Source organism: Ochotona curzoniae, unplaced genomic scaffold, assembly GCF_017591425.1.
Source record: "Ochotona curzoniae isolate NIBS_2020 unplaced genomic scaffold, NIBS_Ocur_1.0 contig_78, whole genome shotgun sequence".
NCBI classification, from domain to species: Eukaryota; Metazoa; Chordata; class Mammalia; order Lagomorpha; family Ochotonidae; genus Ochotona; species Ochotona curzoniae.
The window spans coordinates 1,622,122-1,647,436 of NW_024466559.1; the positions used below are offsets into that span (position 1 = coordinate 1,622,122).

Below are 25,315 nucleotides of genomic sequence, written 5' to 3' on the forward strand. Positions count from 1 at the left end.
CCCTGGATGTAGCACTCTCACATGGGTTACCAGCAGGACTGCATGCAGACACACCCAGGACCAAGCACCCAGTAAGGCAGGCCGCTGCAGCCATGCTCCTGTAGGGACTGCCCGCAGACACACCCTCGGCCGCCTGTCCAGCAAGGCCAAGCCCCATGAGCCTAACTACAGCCACGCACGGGGCTTCTGCTCATGCGCTCCGCTGCTTCACCTGCATTCCCAACTCCAAGCCCCCTGCCCCACTCCATCGTCACCACCCGCCCCCCCCGTCATCCCACAGGAGCCTGTCACCCCACAGGAACTCCAGCGGCTGGGGGAAGCCTGGGACATGGAAATCTGACCCTGCTCTCACCGGACTCGCTGTGTACAGTGAGAGGTGGCGGCAGCTTGCGAGGGCGTGTTCCTTTGACGTGTTCCCTCGACGGCCTCTACCACTTCTTTCCCTGCGCTCCCCAGGGACCTGGGGCTCAGACAGACCACACACCGGGGTCCTGCAATGTCCCCCAGCTCCTTAAAGATGGCTAAGGCTTCCAGGAACACCAGCACTCTGTGAGAGTGCTTGACACCAGCGGGCTGTAAACTATAGAAGGGTACACAGCCAGAATCAACGCAGCCAGGAACACAATTACTGTTATGTATGGAGCTAAATTCTCCCGGAGGGGAACCTCCAAATAAAAGCCTAGTAACGAGAAAAAAAAAAAGATACTTGGAAAACAAAATTCTTCATGTTGTAATTTGTCTGAAGAAATGGCAATTATGAGTAACTGATCATTTGCATGATGTAATAAAAATTACATTAAAAAATCTGGGAAGTGATATACTGAAGAAACAAGAAGACATTTGTTTGCAGGTATTCCATTAACCAGAATTTAAAACTGTACAAAGATCCTTGCTAGCTACATCCCATCATATCAGTTATCAATGTGGAAAGCAAGAGACACACCTGTCCCAGTCATCCGATAAATGATTAAGGAGGAAAGGTCACACACCCTCCCCGCGCCTCCCAACAGCGGAAACCAGCCAGGGGAGGCCCAAGAGCACAGCCCTGTGGACAGAGGGGGTACTGCCGCACGGCAGGTCCCACACAGAGCCTGCATTTCAAGTGGGAGGCTCCACAGGCTGCCCCCCAGTCCTGGGGAACAGGCTGTGCCTGCACCCCAACACCTGCCCTGTGCAGGGAAACACCACCCAGAGGGAAAGCGGGCTTCCCAAGCCACAAGGGGAAGAATGGGAGGAGGGGGTGAACAGCACACTGTGCTTAGAAACAAGGTTCCTGCTGGAAAAGAGAACTAAGTGATCTTCAAAATTACAGCACCTCAGTGCTTGCACACACTTGGCTTAGGACACCGAAGCCACAGTGCCTCAGGTGTCTGTCCTTGCGTTCGGCTGCTGGTCAGTACCAACCTGTTTTAATTCTTAAGTGCTAAGGGCCTAGCTGGCTCACAAGGTACAACAATCCGGATCACAGCATTGTCACCCCCCGGCAGCTTTATTAAGCTATGTGTGTTATGCAAAGGGTTGGGTCCCTTTAGTGCTGCCCAGCCAGGGGCCGCTACAGTCTGCTGGCGAACGCGTCTCCTCTCCTCCACCTGCTCCATGGCAGCCATGTCCCAGGCTGCAGAGTGGGCCAAGGGGGCCGAGGGGAGAGGACGGGAGAGGCAGCCGGGATCACGCGTGGGTACTCGTCCTTTTCCCGCTGGCGCCAGCGACGTTTTCTGGGCTGTTATCTTTGATGGATTCCAGCAAGCTCCTAATCCTCTCACTGGCAGGCCGCTTCCTCTGCTTCCTGGGGAGAGAGCCACCCTCGGCCCCAGAGGGCAGCAGCAGGGCGGCCAGCCCCCAGGGGCGCGCGGCCGGGGTGCTGGCTTCGTCCTGCTGCAGGAGCCAGGCGCTTTCTCGGGCCAGGTCCACAAACTTCTGCAGCTGGCTCTGGCTGACGTTCTTGCTTATATTGAGAGAAGTTTCAAAAGGATTCTGAATGTGAAGCGGAGAGGAGTCAGGCTTGTTCTGTTCCCGTCCCTGCAGAGGATGATACAGACAGGGAAACACATCAGGGCATGGAGGGCTGGGACAGCAGCTGCCTCCAGGGACAGCCTGCACAGAGTGTGTGTGTGTGTGTGTGTGTGTGTGTGATGGGGAAAGACATCAGGGCTTGGAGGGCTGGGGACTGCGGCTGGCCTGCTGTGCACGCGCGCACACACACACAGGTGTGTGTGTGAGACAGAGAGAGAGAGACAGATGGGGAAAGGCATCAGGGCATGGCGGGTTGGGGGCAGAGGCAGTGGCCACCTCCAGGGAGGGCCTGCAGCCACACCTGTTTTCCCCGTTGCAGATTTATAACTAAGCTTTGGAGAAAAACAGCTGACTTGGGCCGCAGACCCCCTGGGTGCTGCTGCTGTTCCTGTCCAGCAGGGAGGGCTGTGGGCGGCCGGTCAGGCCCAGCGTTTCCTGCGTGCCTCCTGGGGCAGAGCCACGGCACAGCACCTGCAGTGCCGCCTCCCAGCCAACCCGGCGTGCTGTTCACATGCCCCCGAGGCAGCAGACCAGCAGACGACAGATGAAACATGTGGGACACCCTGACGGAGCTCCAGGCTCCTCACTCTGGCCTGGCCCAGGCGTCTGAAGAGTGAACCAGCAGAAGGAAAAATCTGTCTGGTTCTTTCAAGTAGTCGAAAATCAACTTAAAAAAAAAAAAGGAATTCTTTACCGTGCAATGCTCACCTGCCCAGAGGGAGCCTGCCATGAGGACGCTGCTGCACAGCTAGGAGAGCAGTTGGGCCTGTGGCCCGCACAAAGCTGCACAGGGACCAACAGCAGTGAAAGCCTGGAGTCCAGCCTGGGGCAGGGGGCCCAGCCCCTCCGGTGCTCGGCCACTGCCCAGCCAGGCCCTGCCTGTCCCCTGAGCCGGGAGGACACAGTGCTTCCTGGTGACTGATCTTTTCCTTGCAGATGCAGCCCCCCGCTGTCTGTGGCCTCCACCTCTCTCAGGCCCACACTTTTAACTAACAACGACCCAGTAAGTAAGACAAGAGTTAGGGGAAAGGGGGGACAGGAGAGCTGAAGAAAGCAGATAAAAAGAGCGGTGGAACCCTGGTCCCTGAGACGGTCTCGGGAGGCGGCTCCCCAGGGCAGCCAACCAACCTGGCACGGACACTAAGTGTCCTCCGGCCCTACCGTCTCTTCTGCAAACATGTCTAACACCTCAGCTCCTCACACGAACCAGCATCAAACATCCACCTGCCCTAAATAAACCCAAAGTGGAGGGCCCTGGCTGAGGCCATCACTGTAACCTGTGTGGAGACTATCCAAGTTCTCCAAGAGCAACATAAGAGCAGCTGACACTATGGGGCATACTGCACAGCAACGTTTTGGGACCTACTGCACATTTGGGAGGCCTGGTTATCAGCTCCGAGTGGTGACAGAACCCAGAGAGAACAGAGCAGCAGAGCAGGTGACAGTGCAGCCGGTGGCACTTGGCCCACACCGGGGTGGCTGCGTGAGGCCCAGCTGCAGTTCCTGCTCCTGCAGGGACGGCTCCAGTGCCGTGGGAGCCGGGACTGAGTTCCCACCTGGTACTCTCAGCCTGGCCCAGGCCCCAGGCACTGGGAGTGGCAGGGCAGTAAACCAGCAGAAAGGAGAGCACGCGGGCCTGTCTGCCTCTGCTCCCCAGCGCCCAGCAGCTCAGCCAGGCAGTAAGAGAGCCGGCTCTGCTCTCCCAGTCACCACACGACAGGTGCTCAGAGAACTCCTTCAGGCCTCAAGCCACCCCACCACGGAGCGCCGTGACACCGCAACCAGCATCAAAACGTCACTTACCTGTCGGATATTTATGGAATTTTTATTGAAAGCGAAATTGCCAAAATACTCAAAAAATTCCGTCAGCAGCGATTCTGCAAGGAAATAAACAGGACGAGCACAGTGAGGAGGAGTTCTGTTTTAACTCACAAAGGCAGAGTGAGAAGGAAAACGCTTACCCAGTGTTTCCGTGTTCCCTGACGGCTGAATTTTATTCAAGTGCTGAACGAACGTGCAGTTGTTGCCTTCTATTACACACCTGTCTTCCGCATCTTAAACAGGCAAGAACGTAAAGAATGCTCGTTACACTTCAAAGATACTTCCTTCTTCACGTAAGGAATCTACAGCTCAACTCAACCCAAGTTACATATGCCTGGGTCCTATTACTGCGGTTTCAACATTTTATGCATGTATTTAAAATATTAGCTGTGTATGCAAACACACACACATAGTGAACAGGATTTAAAATTCCTTTCACAAAGGAGGCCATTAACTAGAGTGAAATTAACTGGACGCTGTTAGCAAACTACAATCGCACAAGCCCTAATCTATCTTCTGGATTTGGGGCTCACAGGTGCAGGTGAACACATGGGGAGCCCCATCCGACATCAAGCCCAACCCTGGTGCCCCCTCAATTTGAGAGCTGCCATCTCTCTCCTCTTCTCATCCCTCTCGCCATCTTCTCACCCAGAATCTGTTCACTGGTCACACGAGGTGACGCGACAGGAGCACGGATGGCACTTCTGCCAGGGGCACTGCAGGGCCCGGCAGGCAACACCTGCACCCCTGCTCCTGCTCCTGGTCCTCCCAGCTCTGCAGGCAGCTTGTCCCTCCCTCATCAAAGGTGAGGATGCCGGTAGCACCCACCTCCTCACTCCACACGTCACAACTTGTGACATCCCCACCGGGGAGCGCAGCCGTGCTCCCCACCCACGGAATGCCAAGTCACAGCTCCCCCCCCCTTTCTGCCCCACTGCCTGGATGCATCCTGGTGAGCGCCAGCTGTCCAGCCCATGGCCCCACGCGGGGACTGTGTGCCACTGCCACCCCTCCAGCCCAAAGCGTGCCGTCACGTGGCCTTCGGACTGACCGCTGCCACATGGCTCTGAAGGCCCCCACCCCCAGATGTGGATCAGAGCAGGTGAACAGGTGCCTGCAGACTCCAACCTCCCCCTTTCTGTGTTCTGGTTCCTGACAGGACTTAGCCTGAGAGCAAGCTTTCAGTGAGTGCCCTGCCACACAGGGCCGAGAGCTTGAGGAGCATGGCTCTATGGAGCTGCTCTGCCTCCTTCACACCATCAGTGGTCGGCACCTGCCAGTCACATACCCTGATGTAATTCCACTATTAACACAGAAATGAGAGCCGCATTATAGTGTTTCTAGAAAATACAGTGATAAAAACCTGAGACTGCCTGCAACGGCTGCTTCTCATTCACAGGGCTTTAAACAACTGAATGGAAACTTGAAGGAAAAAAGTTATTCTCTCGTTAAGGAGATAGCTAGGTTTCCTTTTCCAGCTCCCCCAAGGCGTTCAACTCCAACACAGCTTAGCTGTTCAGCCCTCCCCCTCAGTTTCTGTCTGTCCTGTTTTCCTGCTATCAGTAACACCAACAACTATGCAGCCCCCAGCAACCCGCAACTATTCAAGTTAGAGTCACACACCGCCCCCTGCCACCCTCCCCCATCCCACGAACCACTCCACTGCAAGTGCCTAGACAGCAGAGGTGGGAGTGGCCGCAGGGCTTCACAGAACACGCCACCACTGGAGAACTTCTGCAGCAAATGCTGCTTCAGACAGCTGGTTCTCAACCACTGGCATGGGAGAGCCCCACTGTGCAACTGTGGCACCGACGTTCAATTCAACAGCATCAGGGGAAACAACGGCAAAACCTAAAGAAACACAAAGTCTCCGGGAGGGCCCTCCACATGGTGGCTGCCCACGGCCCCTGGCAGAGGGCCTGGTTCAAGGTCCCACTGCACTTCTGACGCTGGCTTCCTGCTATGCGCACCTTGGCAGGCAGCACGTGCCGGCTCAGGTGTCTGAGCGCCTGCTCTCACGGAGACCCCGACTGAGTTCACAGCTCCCGGCCTCGGCCTGGCCAAGTCTCACGGGCTGTGAGTGCTCACTCAGCGGGAGTGAACCAGCAGATGCTCATCTGTGTGTCCAGCTCTCAAACACAGAGAAAACAAAAATCTAAAACAGCGTTCTGATGAAAGCAGACAGACAAGCACCTTAATTAGCTCACACTAGAAACTTGATGATTTCTTCTTTCACCTAAAGCGCATGAAATAAAATTAAGGCTATTTACTATATTTAATGTCCTTGTTTGCACAGCAGGGAGAGCGATCATGCATCCACTGGTTCTCTCCTCAAATGGCAACAGCAGCTGGGGCTGGGTCAGTCCAAGGTCAGGAGCAGGTGCAGGGGTCCAAGCACTTGCACCATCAATCCTTTGCTGCTTCCCCAGCAGGGAACTGGAACGGAAGTGGAGCAGCCAGGACTTGAACTGGTGCTCATATGGGATGGCAGCCTTGCAGGGAGTAGCTGAACACGCTGTGTCACAACACTGGCCCCCTGGCAATCTTCAGCTCTTCCAACTGGCAGAGCCATGACTGCTTTCGGCACAACAGACATGTCAGGAAAAACTCGCTGAGTAGCATTCCCCACATTGTCAGGGAACAGGATTAGACCACAAATGTACAACGTGTCACAGGGTCAGTACGACTGTCAACAACTGCTCTCGCAGACTTCTGGCAGGAGTCGCAGGATAATTGCATCTCTGGGCTTTAATCACACCCGGGAATATAATCCTTTGGGTCATCAACACTGGGCCAGCCACATATTGCTAGCAAACACCTGGAATCTGACAGGTGCAAAGTGGACTCAGCCACACAATAGCATCAAGTTCACATGGAGGCTTGGAATCTTTGTCTTAGGTAAAGCTCTGTGTGATGGTCTACTTCTATCAAGAGCTAGCATGGAGGCCCGGCACAATAGCCTAGAAGCTAAAGTCCTTGCCTAGAACATGCTGGGATCCCACATGGGCACTGGATCTAATCCCAGCAGCTCCACTTCCCATCCAGCTCCCTGCCTGTGGCCTGGGAAAGCAGTCAGGGACGGCCCAAAGCCTTGGGACCCTGCACCCACATGGGAAACCCAGAAGAAGTTCCTGGCTCCTGGCTTTAGATTGGCTCAGCTCCTGCCGTTGCGCTCACTTGGGGAGTGAATCATCGGATGGAAGATCTTCCCCTCTGTCTCTCCTCTCTACACATCTGACTTTCCAATAAGAATAAATACATAAAATACAAAAGAAAGAAAAGAAAAATGAGTTAGCATGGAACAGCTAGCACGATTTAAATAACTACACTTCCTCCACAGCGGTCAGTAGGCCCGAACTTCCCAGGAAGGCAGGGAGCAGTGGAGAGACGCCAGGGGGGTTTTTTGCCATGGGCATTGCCACCAGCTGTCTCCGGGTGATGGCGGTGGGTGGTGTGAGCTTAGGCTGGAAACACGGCTGAGGACAGCTTACAAAGGAGACTCCACAGGAGCACACGGGGCCAGGCCAAAAGGAAAACTTTCCCCGACCCCACGGCTCCTGGCAACTGCCTGGGACCAATCCTGAGACGCAATTACCACTCAAGTACGTGAAAATCAAAGCCCAGCTGAGTGTCGCGGACGGAGAGGGACAGTATTTCCAGGGACCTGACCGCACACCGCCAGGCCATGGCAGTGGTCAGAAGCTGTGCGTGGCTGTTCATGTCTTCTGCTGACTCAGCCAGGGACTACAAGGCAAGGGCTTTGCATGGAGAGATCACGATGAAACCATGAACTCCGGAATCCCTGTATGAGGCGACCACCCAGGGAGCGAGCACGGGCTCACGGGACAGAGCCTTCGCCAGCAGGCTCCCACAGTTCTCTGACTCCTGAAAGCCGTAAATTGTGACTGGTAAAAATGAGTCCTAAAAAAATTACTTTAATCATGAACACTATCACATCAACACTATCAAGGCACTGCCAAGCAAGTCCAAGAGCCCAGGGTGCACCTGGGAGGCCCTGGCGGCGAGACGCAGAAGGCAGGTGCACGGCAGGGCCCTTCCAGGAAGTGCCTCTAGAAGCCCCAACTCCCTCCCTGTCGACCTGCACCTCGCCCTCTCACAGCAGACATCCCACCGAGCACTACGCTTAAGCTCGCTCCAGCCTCCTGCATCTCTAACACGGAAGGGTGGAAGCAGATCGGGTAGGGACCATCTCTGAGCTGCGTCTGGGAAAACATTTTTATAAGGTCATTCTCAGGTTGGCCACCTAACGGAGAGGCTCCAGGGGTCTTGGTGATGATTACTGCCGCCTCTGCTCCCCACAAAGTCCAGTTCCCAACTCCCAGCCCTGATGGGCATTTAAAACAGTGAGTGGCATTCAAGAGTGAGAGCCTCGGGCAGCGAGCCGGAAGCGCTGAGCCCCCTGGGGCACGGCCCAGATTCCGCACACTCCCGGGGTCACCGGAGTGAAGCTCACCGGCCAGGGCCTTCAAAGAGTCCAGCGTTGGGAGCACAGGGGGCGATCTCCTCTGCAGAAAGAAGATGACCATCACGGTGAGGGCGAAGTTGGTGACCCACGCTCCGGGAATGCTGCTGGTGAGGGCATGCGCGCGGGCCCAGCAGCGCACGGCAAACACCAGCGCCCGCACCCTCGAGTCCAGCGAGCCGTACAGGTAGAGGAGCTCCGAACTCTTCAAGGCAATCCTTCAGAGAGAGAAAGAACCAGACTGTCACACTCCCAAACCAGGATCACAGCGCAAAACCACAACCTATGCCAGGAGCTGCCCGCGGGCACACCCTGGGGCGCCAGCAGTGCTGCAGGGCGCCACGACACACACCGGAAGATCTGGAAGAGGCTCCTGGCTCCTGATCAGCTTAGTTCCAACCCCTGTGACCACTTGGGGTGCGAACCAGCAGACAGAAAATTTCTCTTTTTCATTCTCTGTAAATCTGACTTTCCAATAAAAACAAATAAATCTTTAAAAAAAAAAATCTAGCTTCAACAAGATTCCTGATGTTGAAATGCAAATTTCAGAAACTTCATCAGTATTCAAAAACTAAGATTCTACTTATCAAAGCATCTCCTGTAATTCCTCAGAACACCAACAGAGGGCACAAAATGACTGAGCAGAACTTATAAACTGTGAAGTATCCCATAGCAGTCACACCGTGAAGGCAAGCAAGAAATTCACAATGATTAAGAGCCTTATGTAGTGAGTAAAGCTAAATTTAGCTGAACAACAATTACCAAATAGTTCAAGGAATCAATCTAATATACAAAAACACTACAAGTATAAAAAAAATGAAGCATGTAAGACAAATTCTTATTAAAACTCTGTCAACAAGACAAAGAAAACACTACATAAAAATTAATGTCAGGCCCAGCGCAATGGCATAGTGGTTCAAGTCCTCACCTTGCACACACCGGGATGCCATATGGGCGCCGGTTCTAATCCCAGCAGCCCTGCTTCCCATCCATCTCCCTGCTTGTGGCCTGGGAAAGCTGTCAAGGATGGCCCAAAGCTTTGGGACCCTGCACCTGCGTGGGAGACCATGAAGAAGTTCCTGGCTCCTGGCTTCGGATTGGCTTAGCTCCAGCCGTTGCAACCGCATGGGGAGTAAACCATCGGACGGAAGATATTCCTGTCTCTCCTCTTCTCTGTATATCTACCTTTCCAATAAAAATAAATCTTTAAAAAAAAATTAATGTCACTTTCTCCTATTTTACATTCACAAGTATCTAAGTTTAGTTTGCTGGTGAATACATTAGTTTCATACAAGCTCCTCTATGCCAGATTTTTCTTGTTAAGATTTATTTATTTATTTAGAAAGTCAGGAGTTGGAGAGGGCAGGAAGGAAGGAGACACAGGGAAGAGAGAGAAAAAGTCTTCAAGTCCCTGACTCATTCTCCAAATGCCAGCACTGGACCAGGCAGAAGCCAGGAGTTTCATCAGGGTCTCCTATGTGGGTGCAGGGGTCCAAAGATCGATCTTGTGTTGCTTTAAAAAACCAACTGGGGGGCAGGCATAGTAGCACAGCAAGCTAACCCTCTGTCTGTGGTGCCTGCATCCAGTAGGGGCTCCAGTTGGAGAAAGACTTGGCTGTTCTACTTCCCATCCGGCTCCCTGTTTATGGACTGGGAAAGCAGCAGAGGACGGCCCAAGTCTTTGGGACTCTATGCCCATGTGGGAGACCCAGAAAGAAGCTCCTGGCTGCCAACTTTGGTTCAGCTCATCTCTGGCTGCTGCAGCCACTTGGGGAGTGAAGGAACAGATGGAAGACCTCCAGCTTTCCATCTCTCTGTAATTCTAATTCTCAAATAAAAAAAAAACAAGAATTAAATCTTACAAATCAACTCTTCGCCAACACTGTGGCTTAGCTAGCTAAGCTTCCACTTATGCTGCCAGCAGCCTTTATGGGTGTCAGTTCATGTCCCTGCTGCTCCACTTCCATCCAGCTCCTGGCTAATGACCTAGGAAAGCAGCGGAGGATGGCTCAAGCCCTTGGGCCCCTGCACCCATGTGGGAGACTGAGAAGGAGGGCTTAGGACCAGCTCAGCTTCCACCACTGCAGCCATTTGGGGAGCAAACCAGCAGATGCCTCTGACTCTGCATGTGTACCCTTTGAAATGGAAAAACACATATATGAAAGGGATCAACTCTTTAATTGAGGATTTTTCTTTACTATGAACCCAGGAAAAGTGAACCAAGCCTGAAAGGATGCAGCTCTCACAGCCTGGCCTGTGTTTTAAGGCAAGCAGGGCTTGTCCTGCAGGAAAGTCTCCCAGTGCGCTCAAGCACCTCGGCTAGGCCGGAGCAAGGGCCACACGGTTCAGCACGCAGCACTGACTGATCCCGCTCAAGCCCATGCACTCACTGGCTTTTCCCAGTCTGCCTGGGATACTATCAACAGGTACTCCTCCCGCTGGCAAGCCACATGTCACAATGACTGACACACAGCTGTTTTCAGCTGCTAGGAAAGCCGAGACCTGCACATGATGCCCCAGAAGGCCACTCTGCAAAGTACAAGACAGAGAAAGGGCTTCTTGCTTGTCAACTCAACTGCTCAGAGCTTCCCACGGAAGCCCGCAGTCTCAGTGCCACCCCGCTGCCAAACGCAGAGTGCCCACCTGTTATTGGTGGTCAGGTCGCACTGGAAGCCTGAGGCCTGGTGGGAGAAGCGCACGAGTGGGCAGCGAGCGTTGAGGATCTTCTGCACGCCCACGCAGCCGGGCCCGAAGTGGTCCAGGCACTCGCCGATCACCGACAGGATCTTCTGCGTTGCTATCCTTTCGGAAGGAACATTTTTCACTTGAAATTCCATCAAAAAACTCCCCGAGGTCTGAAGAACAAGAACATTTGTGAGCATTTTTGGCCAACAGGAATTCTTAAGTAAACTTTCCTAAAATTATTTCTGGCAACAACAGTAACAACAACAAATCAAACACTTTCCATGCAATCACAGCTAAAGATGGTCAGCTGTAAAGCCCTTCCTTGGAAACCCATCGGCTTTTGACAATTAGCTGATCTACACTAGCTGTCCTAAAGCGACGCGCACGCAGAGCTGCTCACTCCCAGGTGCAGGGATAACCTCCCTGATGAGCCGGGATGTTTGGGTGCCGTTCGCAATGGACAGCCTCAATGCCAGCAAGCAGGTCAGAACAACACAACAAACAGACCTAATGACACGGCAATTTAGCACTGAATGAGCTCTACAAATTACACGGGGAAAATTCCAATTTAACGAATGAGTCAAGTGGCCAGACCCAACGTGGTAGTCTAGTGGCTAACGACCTCGCCTTGCAGGCACTGGGATCCCATGCAGGTGCTGGTTCGTATCCCAGCTGCTCCACCTCCCATCCAGCTCCCTGCCTGTGGCCTGGGAAAGCAGTCGAGGAGATCCAAAACCTTGAGACCCTGCACCTATGTGGGAGACCCGGAAGAGGCTCCTGGCTTCAGATTGGCTCAGCTCTGTTATGGCCACTTGCGGAGTGAACCAGAGAATGGAAGATCTCTGCATCTGTCTCTCCTTTTCTCTATATATCTGCCTTTCCAATAAAAGTAAATTTTCTTAAATGAGTTAAGTGACCACTAAAATAAAAAAATAAATAAATAAATAGCTTCCTAATTTGGCTCCAAAACTCATGTATCCATAATGCACTAGGAGCCCTGGGGCAGGGCGGGGGAAGTTTTTACAACCTTAACATCCTGAAGGATCCTGGAAGCACAACACACACAATTACAAAGGCCACAGCGGAAACACTAGCTAGCAAGACTAAGGGCCTATGGAGGCAAGCCATGCATGTACCACTCCCTGAGAAAAAGGAGGCAGCGTGCTCCTGAGCAAAAAGCAGGGACAAGAACCACGGGATTCTAAGACGGGCAAGAAAGACTAGAGGAAGAAGTTAAGGCAAGAACTAAAACAGCTGTGGGGAATATAAAAGGCGTTCACGGTTTTCTAGAAATGAAAGAAGGTCATTCTGACAGCAAAGACAGCCTTTGCCACGTGCCTGGGAGGACAGCCACAAGCAGGGCGTCCACTGTCAGCGGGGTCACAAAGAGGGAAACACTTCTTGCGGGACCTGGACCGTGAGATCTGTAGAGCCGGCTGTGTGCGCTAAGAAGGCCTCTCAGAGGCAGGCTGGCACAAACGAGCCCATTTACTAGGATGCTCACTCGCATCAGTGTCACACACGCACATTCACCCTTGGGGAACTCACCAGCTTAGAAAGGTCCCCTCACTGCAGCCCCATCTTGCCCATGTGTTACCATGGAAACCAATCCCATCCATCCCAGACAGCGGTCTGGGTGCAGACGGACTACACACCCGGAGATCTGTGTTGGGACCCGGGACCACGGTGCAGGGATCATCAGGCAAAGCTTGGGGTGGGCACTCACAGCACCACATGGAAAATAAAGCAAATCTATGGTAGTGTGGAAAGAGGAGTGACGGGCAGAGAAGGAAACATGACGTCAGGAGCAGAACACTGCCTGGGTTCCCGATCGTCCTCAGCATCACCCCAACTCCTGCACTGGGTGCCACGACACCTCCTCTCCTCTGCTCTGCTCTTCTATGGGAGACGGGGTGGCCATGCAGTAACCAGTGGCTTCAGAAGGCGGCCCTCCACACTCGAGTGCCGGTTCGAGTCCCGGCTGCATTGCTGCCCACTGCCATGCCTGAGAAGTCAGCAGGTGCTGGCTGCCACAAGGAGGGCAGGACGGAGCGTCTGCTCCTGGCTTCCTCTGGGTCCAGCCCCACCCAACCAGCCATTTAGGGAGTGAAGCAGCAGATGGAGAACCGGTCAGCCTCCCTTTCAACTGAATAAATGTGAAAGAAGGCTGGGCAGGGGGATGGCGGGGAGGAACATTCTATAGCTATTGTAAAGGACACAGTGGACTGAACTGCCAAGACATTATTAGTGGGGGTAAAAGCAAAGTTCAATTTGCAGTTTTAATCCGTAAAAGATTAAGTTGTATTTATGCAAAATCAGCTATATAGGCAAAAAAAAAAAAAATGCAGAATACAGTACATTAAAATATTTTATCCTTGAAGGAAGAAATCTTTACATTTATGCATCTTACTTTAAATCAGAGAAAAGGGAGATCAAATACACAAATATACATGTTATAAATAAACCTCACAATTAAATAAACATGTTATCTTTATCACTTTGTTTTCTGTAGATGTCTTCTTACAGCAATACTTTCATATTAAAAGGAATAAAAAATGCATTTTCTTCAACATCTAGGGGTTAAAACTGGTTTAGCCATTTTGTCACAATATCTCTACTTCCCTAATCCACTCAAATTTAAAAAGAAAACCTAATTAAGTCGTTAAGGCAACCTCAGTAAAATGAGACATAGAAGAGGTGAATCCCAGGCAGGAGGTAGGAACTGCGGGCATCAGTGTGCACCGTGGGCAGGGTAGGGCTCCCGTTGAGGCCCATACCCACCCCAGGGAGGCGGTCAGGGTCCTGCTGGGCTCCCGCTCAGGCCCACACCCCCAGGGAGGCGGTCAGGGACCTGCTGGGCTCCCGCTCAGGCCCACACCCTCAGGGAGGCAGTCAGGGTCCTGCTGGGCTCCCACTCAGGTCCACACCCCCAGGGAGGTGGTCAGGGACCGCTGAGCTCCCTCGGCTCACACCCCCAGGGAGGCGGTCAGGGGCCTGCTGGGCTCCCTCGGCTCACACCCCCAGGGAGGTGGTCAGGGACCGCTGGGCTCCCGCTCAGGCCCACACCCCCAGGGAGGTGGTCAGGGACCGCTGGGCTCCCTTGGCTCACACCCCCAGGGAGGCGGTCAGGGGCCTGCTGGGCTCCCTCGGCTCACACCCCCAGGGAGGCGGTCAGGGGCCTGCTGGGCTCCCGCTCAGGCTCACACCCCCAGGGAGGCGGTCAGGGACCGCTGGGCTCCCTCGGCCCACACCCCCAGGGAGGCGGTCAGGGACCTGCTGGGCTCCTGCGTGGGTTCATGAAGCCTCAGAGGGGCAGCTTGCACCATCGGCTTGCAACTTTATAAGCCACCATTGCATTCCCCGCCACATCGGCCCTGCTCCCAGCCCAGGAGAGGCAGGCTGGACGGGCGCAGGAGGACACTACACTCCCGCCCGCAATGCCTCCACTGGCCCGCTGCTCAGCACCCCTGAGATCCAGGAGCTGTGTCTGCAGCCTCATCTGGCCGTCCAGGAAAGACGGCACTGCTACTGAGAAAGGCCCTCAGCCAGAGCTCAAGGCATTCACAAAGAAGGAAACACTAGCTAGAGTGCCAAAAGGACTACAAAACACCAAGCAGTGTCCACGACTGCCCAAGGTGGGCCAAAGAAGGCTTTGTGACTCCAGTAACGTCGAGACTGCTTTGTACTGTATTTCACCTGTAAGGTTTCCATCGCTTGTTTCATGATAACAATAGCTTGGCTATCACACAGAAGCCATTATAACCTTAAGCATGTATTTTCCCCCAAAAAATCTTCTTTTCTTTTTAAAGATTTATTTATTTTTATTACAAAGTCGGCTATATACAGAGAGGAGGAGACAGAGAGGAAGATCTTATCTTACAAATAATGAGTGAGAGAGGGAGAGACACACAGAGGTTTCCTACCTGCCGGTCCCTCCCCCAGATGCCTGTAACAGTCGGGGCTGGGCCGCACCGAAGCCATGAGCCATGAGTTCCGTCTGGATCTCCCATGAGGGTGGCAGGAGCCTAAATACTTGGGCCATCAGCTGTAGCCGCTCCAGATGAGCAAGCAGGGAGCTGGACCAGAAGTGGAACAGCAGGAAGTGAATCTGCTCCTCCAACATGCAGGCACCCCAAGAAACCCACCATGCCGAGCCCCAGCCCCTGTATGTTTGTAGCACCACTTTCAGAAGTGAAGCCTACACATAAGGTAGCATCAGTCGCTGCGTCAGGCTGCAGCCCTGTCTTCTGAAACGGCTTTCCCACATACAACACTGCAGAAATCCAAGAGTGAGAGCCAACTAAAGGTTCCCAACTCCTGCATTTCCAACAGGGAAAAAGAGGGGAAAGCAGTACTGCTGCTTGGCGGTAACTAAGCAGCACCTGTCACCAGCACCGAGCAGTTACTGTGCGTCAGGCACCGTCCTGAGTACTCCACTGCACAGGAGGCGACTCAGTCAACGGGCGGGCACCACGGGGCCAGGCCAGCGGCAGGTAGGACAGCCGGGCAGGGAGAAGGCCCACGTGCCCAGCCCACGCAGCTCCAGGCAGAATGTCGACTCTGCAGCTGGGCTCCCCAGCCATTACCACACTCTGCTGCATCCCCTGATTGTTCAGGGTCCTCCTCAACCTAAGTGCTCCTGCCAGGAACGCATCACAGCTGTCAGAGCACCCACACTGGCCTTAAGGACAATGACCTAGTGAGCCTCCCTGACTTCTCTGGAAGGCAGAGAGAGAGAGAGAGAGAGAGAGAGAGAATGAATATCTCCTCAATCCAGGTCTCCCACATGGGTGGCAGGAACCCAAGGGCTTGAGTGATCACGTCTGCCTCCTTAGAAGCTGGAGGCAGGGCCTAAACCACCAGGCCCCAAGCCCAGACCCGCCTGACACTAATCCCAAACAGTTTCCCATCCCCGGCCAGCCTCAGCTTCCATACGTGCTGAGCATGTGGGTACGCCAGACACCGTGCTCCCGAATGCACCATCGGCAGACACGGCGCTGCTTTCCTCAAGCTGACGGCCGAGTGAGGAAGGCCCAGACGCAGCATTAGCTCAACACCCAGAAGAACAAATATGGAGAAAGACGGCCTGCAGTCACTGCAGCAAGCGGGCTCGGTTCTGACTAGAGCGGAGGAAGTCCACAGGTGCGCTGAGAGCAAGTTCAGCAGCAAGGCCTGGGGGACAGTAGGGAGCACCCCTCACAGAGCCCTGGCAGGGCGGACCTCAGGAGCGTCCGTGTCCTCACAGCACTTGGCCGGTCTGTAAACCCTGAGCAGGAAGAAAGCATCTCATCAGTACGCCCAGTGCAAGAAATCCAAATTGGGCTTCCAGGGACCACCACACAGGCCGAAGGTGGGGAGACCAAGGCGTGACGCTGGGAGGAGAGGCGTGGAAAACAGGGTACTGCTGCCACAGAATCAGAGCAAAGCAAGGCCCTCTACCACAGGAAAGAGGCAATGACAGTGGGACTGCCCCCAGGCTGGTCCATTGGCACAGCAAGCAGGCAGAGCGCCAGGCCTCCCGGGCACAGCCCAGCGGCTCAGCATAGCACACACATGAAGGCTGCGCAGGCAGACAGGCGGCTGTGCTGACGAACAAGCCAGAACGCAAGGCAAGCACTGACAGGGTTTAACAACAAATGCCAACAATCTGGCAAGATGGAACAACCATACACCTTGGTAGCTAACAGAAGCTGTTTGAAATACAAATCTCATAAGAATTTTAAGAAACTAACACTAAAAACCGAATTTTAAAACATTGCAGTAATTAGTTCACACTTACAAAACTAATCAATTTCTAATTTCTAAATTTTAAATAATGATCATGGTCTAAGGAAATAGAGTTACCTTAGAAACATTGCGTTTTCCAATCTCATCGAGATCCAGAAACATGTCCAGGTCACACCCTAGCTTCCCAAACGTGTTCACCGAGGAGCCAAAGGGCCTGACGGTGCAGGCGGGGAAGTAGGCGGCTGCCACGTCCTCGATGAGCGAGCAGGTGAGGTAGCGGAGCCGGACGTTCTCTTCCGTCAGCTGCAGCGCCTTCCACAGCGTGTTCAGCTGCTCGTCTACCTAGCTGGCCAGAACAAGACAAGACACACGACGGGCACGTCACCTCAAGTCGCCACGGGCTGCCGCTCTGGGCGCCCTACTCAAGAAACAAGCGGTGTCTGACACTTCCAGCCTTGGGCACACTGCTCGGAGACACTTTAAGGCTGGTGACCTTCCCCGGGAGTTGAGTGCCAAGTGCAGTGGCCTGTACCCACTCAACTCCAGGAGCCAACAGGAGGCAGCCTGCGACACTGCACCCAGTGATGACTCAAGGCCCAAAGACCCGATCCATCGCCAGACTGTTCACATTGCCTGTCGGACAGAAGACTGCCATTAAAACTCTCAGTCTGGGCCCTGTGCAGTGGCTCAATTGGCTAAGCCTCCCCTTTCAAGAGCCAGGACCCCATATGGGCACCAGTTCGTGTCCCAGCTTGTGGCCTGGGAAAGTAGCAGAGGACGGCCCAAAGCTTTGGGCCCCTGCCCCCATTTGGGAGACCTGGAAAAGGCTCCTGGCAGCAAGTTGTTAGTCTCAGCTCTGGCTGTCACAGCCCCATGGGAGTGAACCAACAGATGGATGATCTTTCTCTCTGTCTCTCCTTCTCCCTCTGTAAACCTACCTGCCTTTCCAATAAAAATGATCTTCAAAACAACCACCACACCAAAATTGCAGCCTCAAACGCTCTTACTCAAAAGCAGTATTTTTAAAAAGAGCGGAATAAATATTCTCCTAAAGACATAAATCAAGGAAATGCAAAAAGTTAGGGACAAAATTTTTAAGACAGAAAATTAAGCCAACAAAGAAACAAACAAACAAAACCCAACCAGTATTTTGATACATAAAAGCATGACTGGTTCCTTGGAAGGACTATTAAGCTAAGTCACGCTAGACAAGGAGGAGGAGGAAAAGCACAAATATAAACAACAGTAGTACAGAAAAAAAGAGGTGATTCCATACGCTGCCAGCTACAGAACGGTCCTTCATTCTGACGTAACTGTACTTCATTAGGCTGCGAAGAGAGAAAAAGCAAACTCTCCCAAAAGCCCAGGGGCTGGAAGAAAGTGGCCAACTCTGGCAGCAAACAGGACATGGGGCAGCAGCGGGGGGTCACCTGCACTCCTCACTCGGCACATTCTACAGGCTGCAGCTTTTAAAAATATAGATTTATTCACATAAAAAGCAGAATTAAAGAGAGAGGGACAGAGAGAGAGAGAGAGATCTTTTATCTGCTAGCTCACTTTCTAAGCAACATAACAGGCTGGGATGGGCCAGGTTAAAGCCAGCAGCAGGAGCTTTTTTCTGGTCTCCCATGTGGGTCCAGGGGCCCCAAGCACCTGGGTCATCCTCTGATGCTTTCCCAGGCACATGAGTAGGGAGCTGGAAGGGAAGAGGAGCAGCTGGGACTCAAACCAGTGCCCACATAGGATGCCCAGCACTGCAGCCAGTAGCTTAGCCTGTAACACCACAAAGCCGGCCCCAGTTGCATGGTTTTATTAATTTATTTTGTAAAGGAACTCTACGATGATAAAACCACAGAATTTGCAAAACAAATATATGGACCTATTGTTGAAATATGCCTTGACTAGCAGGGTTTATTCTGTGGATGCAGCAGGACAGGCTCCAGGTGAGGGAGCAGGATGAGCCAGGAGTCTGAAGTTCAACATGCCCTCACTGTGTGCCCTGCATGTGGCTCTCAGAGCTCCCAGTACAGGGGCACGTCTCCCTGGGGCACACACACCACTGCCCCGTCCACCCCACCAACTCCTATCGCAGGGCACAGTGCCGCCTGCCTCCCCGACTCTCAATCACACGGCATTTCTCCAAGCCAGGAGAATGGCACACACATTCTTCAGTGGAGACGCCTACCCACTTACACTCTCTGCATGACAAAGCAGCTCAAACAGCTTCTTGCTGGGAGGCGGCAGCTGGTGACTGGTCTGCACGCAGGGCAGGTCGGAGGCCTGGCTGGGCCCCTGCTTCGGCCGCAGGTTGATGAACCGTGAGCGGAAGGGGATGGCGGCCTCCCCGCTGCCCAGACGCGGCGGGAGGGCCCCACTCAGGACAGAGCCCACACTTTCCTGCTGGGAGAACTCCACCACAGCATAGAGACCCTGCAGCAGCAACAGGACAAAGCACAGCACGACTCAGACCAGCACGCCCCGGTGCCTGCTGCGAGCAATCCCAAGCAACCAAACTGCTCCTCCCACGCCAGCACCCCACAAAAAAAAGGGTCCCCCCCAACCCCAACTTACAAAGCTTTCATAGAAGAAGTGATTATTGATGGGTCCGTGCTGAGATAAATACTTGAGGAGCTTTTTCTCGCTGACTTTGCTGGGACAGTGTATCAGGACAGAGCGCTGGGCTTGCTCCCTCCTTCCCTCCTGCACCTCCGAGAAGCTCTTCCTGGCAGTCAGGTCCGCAGGGCCTAGGAGAGACGCACACACTCCACACTCTAAGCAACATAACCGTCGCACGTAACAGGACGACAGACCTGCGTGAGGGACACCAAGGCGGGACGTGCGACTATAAACCCCCCTCTCCCTTTGTGAAGGTTAGGCTAGCTCCCCATTGTCTACTCGCCACGTCCACGGCCACCCCTGAAATTCAACACTGCCTCGGTCTCCATTGCCTATTCTTGAGGCCCCGAACGGGGCGGGGGGAAGAGCCCCACACCATTTCAAAAACAGAATCGGTCAACACTTCCACAAACAGGCACATACACACATGTACAAATTCTATCATCTCCAAACTGAAAAAAAAAAAAAAAGGAGGCCGTGTCTGGCACAGTGGCTGGGATGGAGTCCCGGCTGCACTCGGACCCCAGCCACTTACTAACGCACACCCCAAGAAGCAGGCATGAGGACTCACCTGACGTGGACCCCTGCCACCCACGGGGGTCACGGCCGGCCCAGCAGGCTCAACCCCTGCTGGCCTCTGGGGAGTGGGCCGGGGAGCGGACGCCCTCTCCCTCAGTCAGTCTCTCATCTCTCTCTATAACTCTGCCTTTCAAACAAAATGTTTAAAAATCCATTAAAAGGGTTTCACTCCCCTTAAGCTATTTTGGGTTTCTCTGCCCTGCATAGAATAAAGTCCTAAATTAAGACACCACATACCTTCACACTCCACCCAATAGTCACAGGAAAGCTCTGTTCACACTGAGGCGACCAACATGGAAATGGAAACACAGCAGACACCAGCCTCAATACAAACACATGTCCACCACTAGAACCTGTGTACTAACGGCACTACAGTCCTTTTTTTAAATTATCATTTTATTTTGATAACCTTTACATAGTTGATTAGTGCACAAAGTGTCAAGGGATACAAGAAATTAGGTTAAGACCATTGTTTCCACATTTTTGTTTTCTATATCTGGGGGAGATAAAGGGAGAAGCCCCACCTAGCATCCCACCCCATCGTAGGGTCCCTGACATGGGGCATGCTCTGAGGGTCCTGCTCAAGTGGTTTTGATAGTTCAACAGTTTTGAATTGCTGCCAGTCTCACCACTCCAAGCACAATGAAATCTCTCCAGAATCCACTGGCTGACATAGTTACCTTAGAGTCTCCATTTACCCAGATTTTCACTGCCAACACAAGGCTAGAGTAGTTGATTGATTTTTCTGTTCTCCATACTCTGTTGTGGTACCAGTTGTCCTCTGCAGGTTCCAATGGACTGCCATATCCTCCATGTGCACCTGTATATGCTGTCCACTGCTCCGTCTGAGTCTCTGAGAAGGCTCAGCTCTGGCACTTGCACTCTATGGTCAGACCATGGAACCTGAACTTCTCTTCATGGTTGGGGTTCTGAGATTAGCAATTCAGTTGGAGGGATCCCCAAAGAAACTTCATCTGAGGTGACCCCAGACCTGATTCTTGTGTGTGCTTGCCAGTACAGGGTCCGGCACAGTCGCCCCAATCAGCTTACACACATGCTGTTGGTTACAATTGCTGGGTCAGTTCTGTTTCCAGCCCTGCCTTCCACGCGAACCAATGGGTGTTGTAGTCCAGCCTGATTTTGCACACCACACACTCGGTCCTCATGCAAACCAATGAGAACTGCAGCCTAGTTGGGGCGACTCTCAATAACCCCCACCAGGCCTGCCCCCTACCCTGGTTCCCATGCTTGCCAGTATGTACAGCAGACTTTGTCCAGTCTGTCCCACATCCCATTCAGCTCTCATACGTGTCAATGGGCATTGAAGCCGAGTTCAACCCAACCAACCTACTATCCAGCCCACACACATGCTGGTGGGTGCCGTTCTGTCTAGCCACGCCTGCCCCTGTCTTGGTTTTCATGCTCCCCAGTGGCAGCGGTAACCAAGAGGGAAGTGCCAAAAATTTCCCTACTGGCTCACTCCCATTCCCAGATCATGCACTCTCCGGGTAGTTCTGCGGTTTAATTTGGCAGAATTAGCCCCATGTGCCAGCACTTGCCAGCTGATGCTGCGGCAAAGCCCATCCAACCGTCACCCACTCTGATTTATGTTTGCACCAGCAGGAACAGTCAGCCCAGCCTGGCTTTTCCCTGATCTGGCTCACATGAGGCACACAGGTATTGTAGCCCTGCCTGGTTTGGTTTGCCCCCATCCCAGTGGCATGCTCCCCAGTGGCAGTCCAGCAGGGATCCCTCCATCTTTCCCCTGCCAGCTTTGCCCCAAATCCCCCGTGTCTTGAGTGTGCTGCTTGAATGCTGCAGCCCAGTCTGACATGAGCCATACCCCCTGCCTCAGCATTTGCTAGTGGGTGCTGAAGCCTGGCCCGGCCAGGTTCACTCTCAATTCTAGCTGACACTGGTGGGGGTTACAGCCTAGCCCAGTCCAAAAGGCAACCAGTCCCAGCTGTAATGTGTACTGGTACGTGTTGTAACTGAACCTGGCCCAACCCACATACTGTTTTGGTGCTCAGATTCACCAGAGGGTGATGTGAATTGGTTCAGTCTGGTCCACCCTGACCTATGACAAATGTATGCCAGTGGGTACCTCTCCCTGGCCTAGTCTGGTCTGTTCCCTATCATGGTTGTTGCGCTCACCTGCAGGGTCTGTGTCCTGCCAGAGGAGTTGCCCAGGCTCCTCCATCAGAACCTCTCCCAGTGCCAGATCTCGTGCACACTAGCAAGTCCATGGGCCAGCCCTACTTAGTCCACCTCCTGTCCCGGCAGGAACAGTGGCCTTCCCTGACTGGCCTTCAACCCATTCCAGTTCTTACTTTTAGATGTTTCAGCCCAGCCAAGGCTCATCCATACCCAGACACAGCTCACACATGGCTTAGTAGGGGAAGAGACCTTGCCTAGTCTGTCCTACAACTACCCTGGTCCTCCAGAGCACCAGTCAATGCTAAAGTTTAGCCCGGATTGGTGCACCCAGTCCCAGTCCACACTTGTGCCAAGGGATACTGCAGCCATATACAAAACACAATGCAGTCCCCACTCTGGTCTCCACACTCACCCGTAGGAACCCCAACCCAGCCAGGGTATCTTCTTAGCTCCCCAACCAGGCCTGTTCCCAGCCATAGATTGCACGCATGCCAGTGGTTGCTCTGACTCAGCTTGGCACAGCCCCTCATCTGTCCCGGCCCTTGCCTTAGATGCTGTGGCCTAGCATCCCTGGCTCATATAGACCAGTAGGTGTAAGAGCCTAGCTCGGCTTGACCTGTGCTCCATCCTGATTTTTATTCTTGCTTGTGAGCTAAGGTTTGCTCAGCCCTGCCTGGTCCGCCCCTTCCATAACCAATCCACACATTAGGCAGCTATTGGAGCTACTCTGCCCAGCTTGCCTGACCCCCAGGCCTGGATCATGTGATCACCAGTGAGTTATGACCCACCAAGGAACCCAAGTTCCTCCACTTGACCCACTCCCAGACCAGATCTTACACATGCCAGTGTGTGTTAGGCCAGTACCCGGCATAGTCTTCCCTTCCATGAGCTGGTGAACACTGCAGTCCTGCCCACCCCACAATCAGTTTTAGGATGCACATGTGGGTGCGGCTGCCTTGACCTGCCCAGACTGCTGTTGGTTCCTCTGCCCGTGAGTGATGGCTGGTTCCATGGTCACACCTAGCTCAGCTCATCGTCACCCCAACTCTTAAACAACGGGACTTGTATTTCCACAGGGTTGGACCCACACATTCCCTGCAGAATCTACCCCCGCACCTGCTTCTCTCATATGCTGGTTGGTGTCATGACCCTGCCCTAAGACCTGTCCCCTGCTCCACCACTCAGTCAGGTACTGGTACCTAACCCTGCCAGACAGGCCCCCAGCCACAGCTTTCGTGTGGACTGGCGTGCGGCAGTCAGCAATGTTCTATGCTAACAGCCCATCTCAGGACTCCCATGTGGGCTGGTGAATCAGTCTGGCCCAAACAGATCGTAAGGACTCTCCTCTCCAAGCCTCTAGGTCTCAGTCCCCACACTTGCTAGTAAGTTCTGTGACACCGTCGCTGGGAGTCGCACAGGATTCATCTCTCATCTACACTCACATTGGCCTTATCCATGGATGTCCCTAGGCAGCAATTAGATACCCTAAAAACCCTAGAGCTTGCCGCCATGGCCTTAGTCCCAAGCAGTGGGTCCAACCTGGCTCAGGTACCCTCCACAGCCACCACACTGCAGAGGGCTCCTTCCACCCAAGTCCCACTGCCGAACACACTGTAGCCTTTTTACTTCCAGAAAACAGACTCCAAGGTCTGTGCCAAGTTCTCCCCCTGTGGGCTGAGGGACACTCAGTCAGTTAGATTTCTACATTCCCAAGGGACTCAAGGGGGGGATCTTATTACCTGTCATGCACCCCCACACAGAGTCCTGGACAATTTCCTTACTACCTTATCTTAATGCTGAAAACAGGCAGTATCTGCTTTAAAAAAAAAATTAGAACAGCCAAACTGTAGGCCGGGGGAAGGCCACGGCTTTGGGACAGGATTTCTTTAACCTTGGTCACCGAATGGTGGGGCATTTGGATCTAGCCTATCTCCATGAAAGATAGTAACACTCTATCCACAGCTACTCCTACCTGCCTACCTGCTGTGCTCCTCAAACTCTGCGACACCAGCAGCAGCTGCAGGGAAGACAACCAATGCCTCAGTGCCACAGCACACCGTCCCGTGCAGACCACAAAGCCAGCTTAGGGAAAATTCCCTGTTATTATGAGGGGCGTCACTTCACCCAGACCGACAGTATCAGCAGGCTGGGGTCTCATCCTCCACTGCCCAGGGGGGTTGAGATGACTTCACACTGGGCCCAGGGGAGAGGGCCCAAAAGTGGGACCAGGACCACCTGTATCCCACACAACAAAGAACTGGGCCCAGGGGAGAGGCCCTAGAAGGCAGAATCAGGACCCCTCCTCGCACCCCATATCCCTAAGAGTTGGGCCTGGAGGAAAGGCCCCAAAAAGGGGGAACCAGGACCCCATGCACTCTATACCGCTAAGAAATGGGCCCAAGGGAGAGGCCCAAGAAGGCAGAATCAGGACCCCCTGTGCCCCAGGGGGGCGGCCCCAAAAGGAGGAACCAGGACCCCTCTGCATCCCGCACTCCCAAGAACTGGGTCCAGGGCAGAGGCCCCAGAAGGCAGAATCAGGACTCCCAGTACCCCGTACCCCTAAGAGCTGGGCCCAGGGGAGAGGTCCCCGAAGGTGGAACCAGGACCCCCTGCACCCCACATCCCCACCACCTTAATGACTGGGCCCAGGGAAATGATCCCAGAAAGGGGACAGAGAACCCACCTACACCCCCACCCCTGTAACGCTGGGCCCAGGAAGCGGTCCCAGAAGGAGCCGGCAGCGCCACCTCCCATCCCCGCACCCGTCCACCTGCTGCGGCCCCAGAGCGCTCCCCCGCCGGGCGCGCACAACGGCGCCATCGCCCACCTGTCTCCGCGCCGCCCGGGGCCTGCTCTTCCCGGCGCACGTCGGCGGCCGCCGTCCCTGAGCAGCAGAACCGCCTGGGGCCAGGTCGCTGGACTCGGCCTGGACCCCGAGCGCACAACGCCCAGCGGGCCCAGAGCCGCGCATGGTGCGTCGCCATGGCCCCGGCTGCCCCGAGCCCCGACGCAAGGGCGGCCGGCTGCTGCGCATGCGCGCCAGGCGGCGCGGACGGGCAGCCCCGAGGGCCAAGCTCCGCCGGCCGGCGTGCGCTTTTTCCTAAGTTATTGCTTGTACCGAGCCAGGCGTACTCTGCAGAAAAGCGATGAGCCCCCCCAGAGCTGTGACGCTGTGTGCCCTACCAGAGACGGGTTTGGGGCACTAGGAGACCTCCCTCCCCAAATAAGTCATTA

The 25,315-nt window shown here is 54.0% G+C and overlaps 1 protein-coding gene across 2 annotated transcripts; it reads right to left on the bottom strand.

The window, feature by feature from the left end:
• Positions 1-929: 929 nt before the first annotated feature.
• On the bottom strand, positions 930-25,069 carry LOC121164454 (mitochondrial poly(A) polymerase). Of its 2 annotated transcripts, XM_040992553.1 has the most exons (9): positions 24,909-25,069; positions 19,301-19,473; positions 18,923-19,159; positions 16,847-17,071; positions 10,961-11,172; positions 8,309-8,535; positions 3,975-4,067; positions 3,817-3,890; positions 930-2,019 (listed from the first exon to the last, which is right to left on the bottom strand). In XM_040992553.1, the coding sequence occupies exons 1-9, from the start codon at positions 25,063-25,065 to the stop codon at positions 1,669-1,671; spliced, it is 1,749 nt and encodes a 582-aa protein (XP_040848487.1). In that variant the 5' UTR covers positions 25,066-25,069; the 3' UTR covers positions 930-1,668. The 2 variants fall into 2 exon arrangements, with proteins under 2 accessions (XP_040848487.1, XP_040848488.1); XM_040992554.1 differs by lacking the exon at positions 18,923-19,159.
• Positions 25,070-25,315: the final 246 nt, after the last annotated feature.

Excerpts from the sequence above, each read along its gene's own strand:
- LOC121164454 (XM_040992553.1), bottom strand. The coding sequence starts at position 25,065 with ATGGCGACGCACCATGCGCGGCTCTGGGCCCGCTGGGCGTTGTGCGCT. Across the intron at positions 17,072-18,922 it reads TGCTTTGTCATGCAGAGAGT|GTAGACGAGCAGCTGAACAC; the intron begins GTAAGTGGGTAG and ends CTGGCCAGCTAG. Across the intron at positions 11,173-16,846 it reads GAAAACGCAATGTTTCTAAG|ACCTCGGGGAGTTTTTTGAT; the intron begins GTAACTCTATTT and ends CTTGTTCTTCAG.